The sequence below is a fragment of the Phascolarctos cinereus genome, unplaced genomic scaffold (genome assembly GCF_003287225.1).
Source record: "Phascolarctos cinereus isolate Bilbo 61053 unplaced genomic scaffold, phaCin_HiC Scaffold_726;HRSCAF=1367, whole genome shotgun sequence".
NCBI lineage: Eukaryota > Metazoa > Chordata > Mammalia > Diprotodontia > Phascolarctidae > Phascolarctos > Phascolarctos cinereus.
In genome coordinates, this window is record NW_027556098.1 from 386,424,399 (window position 1) to 386,439,670 (window position 15,272).

The window sequence follows — 15,272 nt, forward strand, 5'->3', positions numbered from 1 at the left end:
TTCTGCCTCCGACACCAGCATTTTTACATAGGCAGGTGGTGGGTGATGAAGAAGGGGAAAGTAGGCATTCAGAACAGTCTGAAGAGAGGCGAAGTCATGTCTCCTAATTCATCCCCCAGACACCAGTGGCCCTGGGGAGCAAGAGGAAACTCGGGAAGGTGAACCTTCACTTGTTTACCTGCTGGAAGAATAAGTAATAAAAGAGGATAAAAGATAGAGGCCAGCACAAAAGAAGCAGGATGATTACCCTCCCTTATTAGAACTGCAAGGCTGTGGAAACATATGATTTGTGGGGGTTCAGTTTGGCCACCCCCTTAGTCACGGCATTTCATTTCATTAAGTGGCCAGGATGGGAAGCCACAGCCCAAAAGCCTCATCAGACACCTAGGAGGGAAGTAGGAATGCTCGCTCTCTGCTGAAGCTGCCAGCTTTTCAGAACCATCCTGGGCTGAGGCCAGACCCAATCTATGGCACCTCAGACCAGCCAACAACCTAATCCAGAGTTTAGCACACAGTAGGCACTTAATAAATGTTTACAGACTGACTGAATGCACCTCAGGCCAGCCAACAACCTAATCCAGAGTTCAGTACACAGTAGACACTTAATAAACATTTATGGACTGACTGAATGAATGCACCTCAGGCCAGCTAACAATCTAATCCAGAGTTCAGCACACAGTAGACACTTAATAAATGTTTATAGACTGACTAAATGCACCTCAGGCCAGCCAACAACCTAATCCAGAGTTCAGCACACAGTAGGCACTTAATAAATGTTTATAGACTGACTGAATGTACCTCAGGCCAGTTAATCTAATCCAGCGTTCAGCACACAGCAGGCACTTAATAAATGCTTATGGACTGACTGACTGAATTAGACAAATTTACCAAGCAATTCTAGCCATGGTACTGGGGGTGGGGCAGAGAAACCAAGTTGAGATAACATCCAATTTCTATCTTCAGGGAGCTTACTGTTCATACTTCTCATAGAATCACAGATTTCTAGCCCAAAGGCATCACAGAGGTCCTCCAGTTCAACCCACTCACTTAACAGATGGGGAAACTGAAGCCCAGAGTGGTCAAGTTATTTGTCTAAAGCCACATAGGTTACACAGCATCAAAGGCAGGATTTGAACCCAGGACCTTTGATCCTAGAGCCCGTATCTTTTCTTCTTGACCTCGCTGCTTCCCTACATGTCTAGTAACAGGACAGACACACATGTAGGTAATTATAACATAACAACACGTGTTAAGCATATGGGAGTGAGAGACAATGGAAGGTCTGGTGGGGAAGAGACTAGTAGAGCCTGGGGAGGAGGAGGAAGTCAAGGAAGGCATCCTCAATGGATTATCCATTCAGACTAGTTGATTTCTCAGGTCACCTTGAGTTCTACCATATTCTGTGACTCCAAAGGTTTATTGAGATGGATTTTATGAGCTTCCACTTACTAAATGACCTTGGAGGAGTCATTGAACATCTCTAGGCTTCAGTTTCATCTTCTGTAAAGTAAAGAGGCTGGAGAACCTTAGATTCAGAGACCATGGAACTGAACCTATGCATCTGACAGATGAGAAAACAGGCCTAGGGATGGAAAGTGATTTACTCCAATTTATCACACAGCTCGTCGGTAGCAGAGCAGAGCAGAGCCAGGACTAGAAATCTGTATCTTCTTACTTCAAACCCGGAGTGGATAAGGGGAGGAGGGAGGCTTTCTGAGGTCCACTCCAGCTCTAAATTTGAGGGTGTTGTAATAGCCAGGAATGGAAAGCATCAGCTGCTGGAGCAGGGGGAAGGGAAGGGAGAGAGGTCCTGTCAGTCTCCCAGGAAGCAGTGACTTGTTTTGGCAGGCCCGCCCGGTCCAAGTGATTTGGTGCAATGCGGCCTTGGGAAAATACATGCACCTCAAGTCAGGAAGCATGCAGGTCTTTTTTTTTTTGGTAAAATAGATAAGAAGCATAGCCTGGCCCTGGGGTGCTCTGGATGATTCTGACATTGCTGAAATCAGAAAGGAAGAAGTTGTCAGTCAGAAGGCCTCTTGGGCTTCCCAAAATACTGAGCCCTGGATGCAGGCAGTGTGGCCTCACAGGGACGGGGATGAGTGCTTTCCATGAAGAAGCAGTCTCACCTAAGGGGCAAAGAAATGGGGCTGCCTCGGCTGGGTAGCTAAAGCAGAGAGTGATGGGCTTGGATCAAGGACTGAATTCAAATCCTTATTGTGATGCTTACCAGCTGGGTCACACTGGGAAGGTCAGTTCATTTCCCTCTGTCTCAGTTTTCCTCATCTAAGGAATGGGGATAATATTAGCCTGTGCCTCACAGGGTTGTTGTGAAGATCAAATGAGAACCTTAAACCTTAAAGTGTTATGTAAACACTAGCTCCTGGTAGTAGTACTACTATTAGCACTACTAGTAGTAGCATACCAGTATTAATACTACTACTAGTACTAATACTACTAGTAGTATACCAGTATTAATACTACTACTAGTACTAATACTAGTAGTAGCAGCAGTAGTAAATATAGTAGTGTATCATAAAATACACTAATGCCTGTTGGTCCCACGGCAGTCCCTCTCTTGGGTTAAAGTAGAAGGCATCTTATACTCTTTTTAGACACCATAAGATTTAGAAACCCAGGAATGAGCTAGATCAACTTCCTAACAAATGAGGAAACTGAGGACTGGAAAAGTTAAGTGATTTGCCTAAAGTCACACAGGAAGTCAGTCTGTCAAACTCCAGTTAGCAGTAATCAGAATATGACCTGGCCTATAAATACCTCCATTTTGGGATGATGCCTTATTCATGTTTGTATCTTGGCCCACAGATCATTGTATACAGAGGTACTCAATAAAAGTTTTCTGGGTCTCCCGAAGACTTCCCTGCAATACCTCCCCCCAAAATGTCAATACATTTCTTAAGAGGGATAGTCATACTAACTGAGCAACCCCTAGTTGAGGAGATTAGCCACCTGCCAGAAAGCTAATAGTGTCCTGGAGAATGGGACTGGGGGGAGGGGGTGTTAGGTGGAGGGAAAGACGATGGAAGGCCAAGGGGGTCCCAGGGAGGAGGAGGCCTGGGTTAGATGCTACCCTAGGAGAACCAGAATCCCCAAGAGGCTGGGTGAAACACTGTATACAAAGATAACAATATTAATATTTATAAAGTGTTTGCAAAGCACTTTATATGAATTATCTCCTCCTCACAACAACCCTGTCATTGTTCCCATTTTATGGAAGAGCAAATTGAGGCTGATAGGTTAAGTGATTTGCCCGGAATCATCCTGAGGCACAATCTGAATTCAGGTCTTCCTACCTTCAAGTCCAGCACTCAATACACTACCACACCTAGCTAATAACCATAACAACAATAATTGTCATCATCGTCATCATCATCATCTAATAGACATATATATTTAAATCCCTTTCCTTAGCATTTTCCTCACCACCACCTTATGATGACCTGAAGTCCGTCTTCATGCCACTTTCTCCCAGTGTTCCTAGTTCATTCTCTATGGCCAAAGTGAACAGATCTAATCCTCCCCCTCCCCCTCCTCCAGGACAACCTTTCAAATACTTGAGGAGCAGCTATCACAACTCCCTGGTTTTCTCTTCTCCAGACTACACATCCCCTAGTTCCTTCAACCCATGTTCATATGACCCAACTTGAGGCTCTTCACCAACTTGGCATCATTAATAGAGACATTGTCAAGGATTTAAGTGAAAGGTCAGATAACCAGACTTCCTTGGGGAAAGGAGCACGAGGTAGAGTATGAAAAACTGGACCTGGAGTGAGAAGGCATGGACTGGAGTGCTGGCTTTGCCTTTCACTAGCTATGTGACCTGGGGTAAATCCCTTCAACTCTCTGCAAGTCAGTTTCCCTCTCTGTAAAATGAAGGATCATAGATTTAAGAGTTAGAAAGGGCCTTAGAGGTCATCTAGTTCAACACCCCCTACTACTACTACCACCACCACCACACACATACTTATTTTACAGATGAAGAAACTGAGGTTTAAAGAGGTTGTGACTTGTCCAAGGTAGTTGTGATAGAACTGAGATTTGAACTCTGACTCTAGAACCAGTTCTCTTTTCCAAACAACTTACAGATTGGACTAGAAGAGCTCTAAAATCTCTTTTAGCTAAGTCTACGGGGAGGTAGCCCAAACCCCTTGGAAGAGAGAGCTCATGGAAGTTAAAAACCCAGCCTGGTCACAAGCATCTGGAGCCAGCAGAGCTGAGGGAGGGCTGTCATTCACTTTGAGAAGACTTTGCAAGAGTTATGTTCTGGGGAGAGCAGCTGCTTGGTGCTTAAGGTTGGAAGGAGCTACAACATCCCCAAGGAATTCTCATTTGGCTTTCCAGAGTGCAGGAGAAATTTTGCTGGAGGAAGGTAGGAATTATTATAATTGGAGAAATGATAATCAGGAAAAGTTGTCCTCGGAGCCAAACGAGAGACAGGAGGCCAACATGGGGAAGGAGCTGTAGAGGGCGCGGGCAGGCAATGAGCAGACATCTTCTACAAACATAAACAATCTGGCTGAGGAAAGAGATGGGGAGGAAGTTAAAAAGGATAATTACCATGCCTGCCCCGAGATAAACAATGAATGTCAGTTTGGAAAAATTACTACAGATGACTCAAATATGCTTGCAGCTGACAGAAGGCCAGGGAGACTGATGGAGAAAGGCTGTCTGGGAACGCTGACGAAACATGCATGCCAGTGGTGGCTATAGCACCGTCCTTGAGGGCGAAGACTAGAACATGGGTGACTTCAGACAGGAAGGGTCATAGAATCTCAGAGCTGGGGAGGAGAGGATCTCAGGGGCCATCTGGGACAATCCCAAAAGGGACAGTGAAACTAACACTAGATTTGGAAGTAAAAGACTCGGGTTCAAATTCCAGCTCTGCTTCTTACTACGTATGTGACCTTGGGCAAAATATGACCTCTCTGAACCTCAGTTTCTTCATCTGCATCTGACAAATGGGTATCTGGCCTCTACTTGCATACTTTTAGTGATTGGAGCTCTACCTTTCTCCTGGGGCAGCTCCATTCCCTTGCTGGTCAGCTCTGGCCACCTGGAAGCTTGTCCTTCACAGAATCACAGGCCCTTAGAGGTCAGATGGGACCTTATTTATCTGGTCCAACTCACCCCTATATCAGAGGATAGAGACTGGCTGCCCTTTTGTACCATTAACCATATTTACGACTCCCCAAAACAAAGTAGCTCCCTTCCCTGAGCATTGCTCACCACTCTGCATTGTCTCCTCTATGAGAATATGAGCTCCTTGAGGGCAGGGACTGTTTTACTTTTTTTGTATTCAGCACTGCGGACAGTGAAAGGCACATAATAAGTGCTTAATGTTTTCATTTTCAATCATTCATTTATGGGATCATAGATCCAGGGCTAAAAGGGACCTCAGATGCCATCTAGTTCAGTGCTTAGCATGGTGCCTGGTATACAGTAGGTGCCTAATGTTTATTTATTTACTTTTTAATCTAGTCCAACTCCCATTTTACAAAGGAAGAAACTAAGGCCCAGGGAGGTTGTGACTTCTCCTAGCTCACAAGGATCAAAAGCGGGATTTGAATCCAGGTTCTCAGACTCTCCAAGCCAGGCTTCTCTCCACCACATCACCACACCTCCTTTAATCAGACTTTACAAGTGGTCATTCCAGCCTTGGCTTAAAGATCCTATCTCCCAATGCAAACTATTTTACCCTGGGACAGCTATAATTCTAAGGAAGCTTTTTCCTGATATCACCTTTTTATAACTGCCAGACATTGTTCTGTGGCTCTTAGCTTTACTGAGAGGGAGCTTTGTAGGGTAGAAGGAACACTGGACTTTGGGATTGGACATACAGCTTTCAGTCTTAGCTTCACTACTTAACCATCTCTGGGACCTAGAAGTCTTTGGACAAGGCTCAGGCCACTAGCCTCCTAGCACTACAGCTGAAGGGTCCTGAGGGAGCTTTTAACCCAAAGCCCTCACTTTACAGATGAGGAAGCTACTAGCCCAGGAAGGGAAAAGTCACTTGCCCAAGGTCACCCAGACAGCTAAAAGAAGGCACAGCTGACAGAGCACAGACCTGGGAGTCAGAAACATCCAAGTTCAAATCCTGCCTCGAGAGATTTAGTAGCTGTGTGATCCTAGACAGGTCACTTAACTCCTCTGCACCTCAGTTTCCTCATCTGTAAAATGAAGGGGTATAGCAGAAGAGCCAAGACTCTAATTCCAAGTTCAGAGCTCTCTCCATTACACTAGACTGCCTTCATCCTTCTGCATAACTAACACAGATCCCAGTCTTCCCACCCTGGTGATGGGAAGCTTTTCCAAAGCTGGCTTCACTCACTACAGACCTTGGGAGGCTACAAACACCACAGCTTCCTACCAATAGGCCCGGGGAGCTTTCTGAGTAAATAACATCCCTTCATCTGGCCCTAATGGGCAGCTTTCTCCCAGCCTCCCTAATTCCCAGAAATTGGAGATGCAATCTCATCCCCGCTGCCTTTTCAGAAGGGCTAATCGAAAGCTGACAAGTTACTAAAGGTGCTGAGATAAGCCACTACTTAAACTGCATAAAAGGAGGAAAAGGGCACCCATTTGTGCAAGCTAAAAAGCAAGTTAAAAAAAAATTAAAACCAACTGGTTTGGTCTTGGGGGCGGGTCTGTTGATTTCTGTTTGCACCACCAGGAGAAAGTCTCCAGTGAGCTGACTTCTCTAAGAGAGCCACCACAGTGGAAATTTCCCTTTAAAGATTCCATACCTATTACACCTGCCAGCAGATTAGGAAATGACCAGCTTGGTGACTTCCCAAGCTCCTCTGGGGCAAATGAGGGAAGTTTATTGGGCAGCTATGTCTTTTGACAGCCTCGAAATCTCAGAGTTGGAAGGGCCTTCAGAGGGGTCAGAAGCTCAGTCAGTCAACAAGAATTAAGTGCTAATAATACCAAGAACAATAAAAATAACTAGTATCTATATAGTGCTTTCATGTTTTGAAACCCTTTCCATCTACTGTCTCACTCGTTTCTCACAACAACCCCCTGAGGTAGATGCTATTCTTATTTCCAGTGAACAGATGAGAAAACTGAGGCTGAGAGTTGAAGTGACTTGCCCAATTCCATCACACACCTAGGAGGTGCGTTTGAGGCAAGATTCTAACTCAAATCTTTCAGAGTTTTCTTCACATCTTTCTTATGCCCAGCTCTCTCTCTCTACCACCCTATCTATGTTTGAGGTACCGTGTGTGCTAAGTGCCATGTGTACAAAGAAAGGCAAAATATAGTTGTGGTCCTCAAAGAGTTAACGTTCTAAAGCAGGGAACAACATTTAAGTGAATATATACATATAAGATATATAGAGAGTATAAGAGTAGATGCATGTATCGCTGCATGTGTGTTTGTGTATAGTTCCATAGATACAGAAGGGACTTCTGAGGTCATCTCAACCAGCACCCTCATTTCATTGTTGTGTAGTCATTTCAGTCCTGTCTGACTCTTAGTGACCCCTTTTGTGGTGGGGGTTTCTTGACAAAGATCCTGGAGTGGTTTTCTGGTTCCTTCTCCAGCTCATTTTACAGATGAGGAAACTGAGGCAAACAGGGTGAAGTGACTTGCCTAGGGTCACACAGCTTGGTAAGTGTCTGAGGCTGGATTTGAACTCAGGAAGATTCAAAGTCTTCCTGACTCCAAGCCTAACCCTCCTTCCACTTCACCACCTTGCTGCCCTACCCTCATTTTACAGGTGAGGAAACTGAAGACCAGCAGAGGGGAAAGTGATTTGCCCAAGGTAGTCAGCCTCAGAGGTGGGATTTGAACCCCAGTTCTGGTGTTCTCTGAACCCCACCCTGAACTAACCCTGGAACAAAAATCCCCTTTACAACATCCCAGATAAGCACTTCCCCACCTTCACTTCAATCACTGAGGGCCAACAGGTTACTAGATTCTCCCCAGCCTGCCTCCTCCTTCCCCCTATGCAATAAGCATTTATTATGCACCACTAAGCCCAAGATGGGTGGAGGAGGTGATACCAAAAGACAATTTAAAAAAAATTGTCCCTGCCCCCAGGGGATTCTTTTATTCCACAGACAAGTGAGGAAAGTAATTTAGAACATAGGATGTTAGGGCTGGGAGGGCACTTGGAATGCAGAATGTTGACAACTTTGCACCTGGACTATGTATTACATACATTATTAAATGAGATCATGGCTGGGATGCTAAATAACTCTCAACCATTATTATTATTATTGTTACTGCCCCGAGACATGTCATCTTGCCTGGCCACACAAGGCAGGCCAATTTGGGCCCTCTCAAATTGTCCCCTATGGTCAGTCCAAAACTGCTTCCTAAGACATACCTTAGCTGCGCCTGCCAGGAAGGTGTGGGAAAATCCCGCCTTCCCCACTCAGCCATCCAGCTTTGAATCTCAAAACCCACCCTCATTTCCCCAGCCCCTTCACCCAACTTGGAATTCCTTTCATCTCCTCAAACCAGGGAAGGGACTCTTGGGAATTTCATCTGCTGGGCTCCCAGGGTAAAGACTCCTTGTAGCTGGGCTGAATGTTTACTTCAGCCACAATTTCCACCCAAAATAGTTTCTGTTGATCTCCCCAAGGAAAACCCCTGGCCATATCCAGCAGCAGCCAGAGAAGCCATATAGCTCATCATTCCTATGGCCAGAGAGCCCCAGTGCCTGGCCATTGTGGGAACTGTGGGGGAAGTGAGGGAGCAAAACCTGGGGTTAGGTTGGGGAAAGAGGTGTTTGGTCTGTGTACACAAGGGGTAAAAAGGAAGTGACTTGGTCAGGAGGCAGGGGAGTAAAATGAGCAGATCTCAGGACTCCAAATCCTGGCTAAAATGTTGGCTTGATTGCAGGAAAATTGATTCCCTGTTACATGTCTTGTGGTGTTCTACTTTAATGGATTATGGGCTAGTCACTGAACTCCTTTCGCATCACTTTTCCCATCTGTAAAATGGGGCTGATAACACTTATAATACTTACATCACATGATAAAATGAGATAAGCTTTATATAGAGCTATGTAAATGTCAGTCATCACTATGATTATATCATCAAGATGAGAACTACCTTCACCAGTTCAGATTGCAGCCTGCCCACTCCCTGCCCATCCAAACTTGCCAGAGGCCTTTCCTCCACGTCTTTTAATATTTTCTGGATGCCAGTACAACACTTAGGCTGTCCATCTGTAACCTGAAACACAACTGCCCCACCCCCCCTTTTTTTTAATTGTAGGTTCTCAGTTGGAAAGGATCCCAGAGGTTATTTATTTAGTCCAACCTACCTCTACTCCAGGTAGAAATCCCACCTCCAAGCAACTCTCTAACAAGTGAAATGAAACTTAGGTTTTAGCCAGGGAAGCTTAGGATCCTTGTGTGTTGAGGGGAAAAGCAGTGTTGGACTAGTGCAAAGACACTGTGTTGAGAGTCCCAGGACCTGAGTTCCAATCCTGACTCTGCAGCTTGGGCAAATTACTTACCCACTCTCACAGTAAAGAGAGACAGAGTGTGTGTGTGTGTGTGTGTCCATCACTTATGGCATGTCAAAGTCTTCATGGTAAAGGCATTATTAGCCTACTTACAACAGGCACAGATGATACAAAGTTGCCTCAGTATGGCCATGTGCAAAGTATCAATTACAAGAACCACCCTCTTTCTGCCCCCAAGGACTGTCTGTCACAAGGGCTAATGGTGCCTCAGCTTGGTGCCTTGGAGGTAGGTGTTCCACGAGAATGGACCGTGTCATTAAGATCTTGTTGTTACAAATACACCAGTGGCTTCTACTTATATACAAGATAAATACCCATCCCTGTCTGGCTACATTCTACATGAGTATTTACATAATAGCACCTTCTATTTACAGGGCACTTAATGACAGAACCGAGGTATATTCATCACCACAAAAGGCTGCAGGTCATTGCAGAGTTTCTCCGAGAGGGGAATCTATGTACCTGACCCCAGGTAGGTAGATACCTCTTCCTAACCTCCTTACCAGATAACCTCCACCTTGGGGGCATCCATGTTTGCATCAATGTCCCCTCAACCATCAGGCTCCCTAGGTAATTAACCTCCACTATTCCTAGGATCTGCACTTTTACTCCCCGACTCCCACATGATCATGACCTTCATTCTGCTATTATCTCAATTGTCAGCCCTCCATGAACCAGAGCTCCAACATTCTTCTCTCTGATCACAAACAACTCCTATATTCTCCAGCAGTTAAAACACAACCCTTCACATAATAAATGACAAAAAAAAAATATTGAATGTAAGTGACTTGCCCAGGGTCACACAGTCAAAGTCAGAAGTCAAAACTCTCAGTTTCCTTCTCTGTAAGATAACAATAGCACCTGCCTCTCAAGAGTTTTTGTGAGGATAAAATGAGATAACTGTAAAATGGTAAAATGCTTAGCACAGTGCCTGGCACACAGTAGGATACTTACAAAAATGCTTTTCAAAAAAATCAAGGGCTGTTTCCACTTCACTGCAGAGGAGATGGGGGAAAGTGAGGTACCAGAACAGGAATAACTTGCTCATAGTTACATAATAATACCTCCCATTTCTGTAGCATTTCAAGGTTTACAAAGTACTCTTGTTATAGTGCCATGAGAGTCAGGTGAGAAGGGTATCATATCATCTCTATTTTATACATGGGGAACCAAGGTACAGAACAGTTAAAAGATTTGCCCAAGACACCATACTGGTAGCAAATTTGGGAAGAGGGATTTAAATGAGAGATTTCCAACCTGGTCTTTCTACTATCCTACATGGCCTGGGTAGAACAGGAAAGCTTTGTTAAGAATGAGGTGCAGCCCTTTTTCTGGGAGGACGCCAGTCTGACAGAGGTAGGAGGGGGGCCATAGATGAGCTTGCATAGGACACAAGATTTTTTTCCCATGTATTGACAGGTTTTGCTGATTTCCCTCCTCTTCTTTTTTTTCTCCTTTAAATTTTCTGCATAAATGCCTGTTCTCTGGAAGGAGTTGTAGGGAGGAATATATTGGGGGGAAATGTAAAGAGATAGATAGATATACATACGTACATATATAAAGATATATAAAATATATATAATAAAAAAGATGTAAACAATTTCTTAAAGATCTGAATAACATGCTTTTTTAAAGTGAGAGATCTCATATCTTTTTCTATTGGTCCTATGCTCTTTCTATTCAGTAGAAGCAGCAGAGATAGGCAAAACCCTGAAATGGAAGCTGACATTTCTATCCCTTTGTGTTGTTTCCTGCTTGGAGTAGGGAAGGGTTTTGACTGGTTTGGACCAGGCTCAGGTGCCTTCCTTGTGTACATCATACACACACACACACACACACACACAGCATAAATAACTCCAGCACATGTGCCCAGTCCTAGGTTACTGCAGCATTCCTCGTTAGTACAGGGATCACAAAACCCTGCCAGATCCAGGGAGGGAGAGACAAAATTACAGGAGGATGCGCTCGTTTGCAAGAGGCCAGGCCACTGCTGCCCTCTGTCTCCCAAAAAAAGTCTAAACAGTAAATTTCCTTTGAGGTCTCTCCAGGGCACAGAAGTGACTATTCTCAGGGAAAGTCCATTCCTGAGCCAGCCTTTCCATAGGAACGGTCCCATTCAGGGTTCACCAGAATCACCAATAGTGTTCCAGCATTTCAGTTGCTCCGAGAAACAGAACAATGTGGCAGCCAATCCTGGCTTGGCTGTGGGCAGATAGGACTAGTCTCTGCAGTTGGAAGAGAGGTCTTAGGGCCTGTATCCCTGGAGAGCAGAGCGGCCTAGACAGGTTAGGGCTTGAGGCCTTCCAAACTAACTTCCCTCACTTGAAAGGAAAGAATTAAAAGCCCTGGTAATGCCAGGAAAACTTTCACCACTGGAAATACCAGGCAAAGCTTCAAACATGGATTACGCTTTAGGGTGAAAAAAATACTGGTCATAGGGGTCAGAGGAGCTGGAGTCCAGTCCCAGCTGGACCAGGGTCTCCCTATTTGACCTTAGGCAAATCATTTGACCTCTCTAGGGTCAGTTTTACCATCTGCCAAATGAGTGGGTTGAACTAGATAGTTCCTAAGGCATAATCCCCACCCCACACCCCAAGGTCTGACATTTTCTAGTTCCCTCTCCCACCTCTCCCATTCTATATCCTAAGGTCCCACTAGTTCTGACATTCTGATCTAAGGTTCTTCCCAGCTCTGACAGTCTGATCTAAGGTCCCTCCCAGTTAGGACATTCTCTTGTCCTAGACTCCTTCCCAGCTCTGGCATTCTGCATTCTTCTATAAACCTACCTGGAGATTTCTTTGTCCTATGCCTAAATCACTTCCTACATATAAAATAATAGGACCATCAGGCATGGGATAGACCAAGACGAGTTATCATATCTGACCCAAAGGAAGAGATAGGAAGGAAACAGACCGTGTAACTGCATGGTCCAAGCATGTTCAACTGAGATCATTTTAAAAGCTAAAATGTGTCTTCTGTGCTTTTGGCAAATGTTTCACATTAGCAAAAACTCTACAATTAGAGTAGCACATATGTTTCTCCTCCACTGAAATTTCTTTTCCTGTGTTCCTTGATCTCCAAGGAGTTCAACTGCTAAAGTGATGCACCCATTTCTGTATTTCAGATAAATGAGCACCAACGACATTTGCTTCCTGATGACAACGAGCTCTTTTGAATCATTTATGGATTAAGTAAAGGTAGATGCTGGGATTTATTGTAACCCTAACTTCCCTTCTGGTCCAGCTCCCTTTTCAACACATCCCCTCCAGCAGAGTTCAATAAAGTTGAAATCCACCACAAGGCAAAGTTTCTCACCCAGAATTTAGAGTCCGAAAAGCTGGATTTGAATCCCATCTCTACTACTACCTTGGGCAACTGAGTTCCTCTGTCTTTTCTTCTGGAAAAAGATGGGGCTGGCCTAGTTGGTTGGTAAGGTCCCTCGCAGATCTCAATCCTCTATCTGCTCTAAGCATGGGGGTTGGAGGACTTGGTTCTACCACTTCCTACCTACGTAGTTTGTCTGGGTCTCAGTTTCCCCCCTTGTTCAACGAGAGGATTTCACAGATTTGGAACTGGACAGGGCCTTAGAGGTCATCTAGTCCATTTTACAGATGAGCAAACTGAGGCTTGGAGGAGTCAAGTGGCTTGCCTAAAGTCACTGAGGTAAGAAAGATTGGACTTGAGCTCAAGCACAATCGCTCTTTTCTCCATGAACTCTAAAGTCCCATCCAGCCCCAAAGCTATGATCCGATGGCCTCTGTACTTGGCCTTGACCGTGCATCGCGGTCACGCTTCTGATCTCTCAACCCTCTCACCTGAGACCTGCCAAATGCACTAGTGGAGGATTACCCTGCACCCCGGCAGCGATCGCTGAGACAGCCTCCCCAGACCCACACCAGGGACAGTCGCCGGAACTGCGAGCCCTCGCTTGGGCTCCTGAATGTAAACACCGCTGCGGCGCCTCCCGCTCCCCACCAGAAGGGCATCGCGCCGATCGCCTCGCTCCCGGGGCCAACGCCAACAAGTTCGGGGCCGCAAGAACTTTTGCTCGCTAACTCCCCGCAAACATCTGCTTCGTCAGGGGGGAGGGGTAGTCCCAAACTCCGTCCCAGGGTGGCCCGCCAGGCAGCCAGCCGGCCGGAGGACGGCATTGTCTCCATCAGTGCCCAGAAGCGCAAGCCGGGGTAGGTCGGCAGACTCGACAATAGCCAGGGCCTGGAAGCCCTAGTTCTCCTCCTGCCCCCGCCCCCCTCACCCTGAAGCCGGCTGGGGCCACCGATTCCAGTTCCCCCGCCCAACCAGTTCCCCTTCCCTAGTCCCCCGAAGGGTCCCCTAGGGCGCTTGGGCGCCGGGGCCGGCACCGGCACCTACCCGGCTTCCTCTCGTCACCGTCGGATTTCATGGTGGGCGCCGCTGGCTGAGCTCCGAGGGGTTGGGGCCGGGGCGCCCGATGGGGTTCGGGCTCCGGCTTGGGCTCCGTCCCCCGCCCCCACTCCCACGGGCTAGCTCCCCAGCCTCGCTCCCCCGCGGGCTCCTTCCCGGCCCCGCAGGAAGTGCACGCTTCTACCTGGCCCGTGAGGAATTTGACCCTCTCCCAGGTGGCGGAGTCCGCCGCTCTCATGATGGCAAGGGGGGGCGGGGGGCACGGCAAGGGGACGGGGGCGGGGCCTCACTTCATAGCGCCGGGCCGGGCGCAGAGAGAGCAGAGAGGGAGAGAAGAGGTTCTCGATCGGCCCCGGGTCCGGACAGACGGAGAGCCCAAGTTGGGAGGCCGGAGACTTGGAGCCGCCTCGGAGGCTCCGGGATCTCCCCAGGTTGCAGAGCCGGGGGGCTAAGGGTCCCACTTCATCGCGCCCGGAGCCCCCCACCTTCCGCGGCACCCCGGCTGCAGGGATGCAGCGAGCCGGGTCCAAGCGGGCTCTCGGAAATAGGTCACTTTGCGAGCCGAGGCTCTGCAGTAAGCAGGACGGGGTTCTCTGGGCATCGGCGGCCTCTCACGTGAGAAGGGATCTCGCTTCGCTGCCTCCTCCTCCTCCTCCTTCCGGGATAGCAGAAGGCTCTTCGGTGGCCACGCCCCCATCCCATCCCCCTGCCGGCTCCTCCCCTCCGATCCCACCCACAGGAGTGAATTACCCAGCTCCCAGACCCGCTGCGAGGGAGCTGATCTCGGAGGACGCCGCTGGAGAACAGTCTCATGGGACCCAAGCCAGGAGCGAGAGCGGGAACAGACCGTAGTCCAACCCCCTTATTTTACAGATGAGGAAACTGAGACCCACAGAGGTTCAGTGACTTGCCCTGGGTCACCCAAGGAGTAAGAGGCGGGGCTGGGATTTCACAGGAATCATACATTTAGAGTTGGAAGGACCTCAAAGACCATCTGCTCCAGCCCTCTCAATTTTACAGACGAGGACACTAGAGATGGATCATCTAATGCAGGCTCTCCCACCCTCAATTTACATATAAGGACACTGAAAAAGAAGCCTTTCCTCTCCAGTCTCCCAGTAACTAGGCCCCCTCCCTCAATCTCTCTGTATTTATCCTGTAAACAAAAATGAAGGTTCTTCAAAGAAGTTCCACTAAGGCACCGACTCCATGAGATCTATAAATACGGAGTCACTCTCACACGGGAGACATAGCGAAATTTGGGACAGAAACTCTTGTTAGCTACTACCTGTGTGCCCCTGGGCAAGTCACTGCTGGCTCTATGGGCTTCTTTTCTCTCCTGTAAAATGAAAGGGTTGGACGACAATATCAGGGGATTTTAACAGATAAG

At 47.1% G+C, this 15,272-nt stretch overlaps 1 protein-coding gene across 2 annotated transcripts in view; it reads right to left on the bottom strand.

Annotated features, from left to right (window-relative positions):
• Nucleotides 1-15,272, bottom strand: part of KAZN (kazrin, periplakin interacting protein) — a 586,537-nt gene that overhangs the window by 201,333 nt on the left and 369,932 nt on the right. Inside the window, exon 1 of one of the 2 annotated variants that reach the window (XM_020973383.2) lies at nucleotides 13,871-14,551. The exons of the other annotated variant lie outside the window; for it this stretch is intronic. Coding sequence (XP_020829042.1) covers nucleotides 13,871-14,120 — 250 coding nt within the window. The 5' untranslated portion in view covers nucleotides 14,121-14,551. Of the gene's footprint in view, nucleotides 1-13,870; nucleotides 14,552-15,272 lie in introns of those variants that run through there. 2 annotated transcript variants of the gene reach the window in all.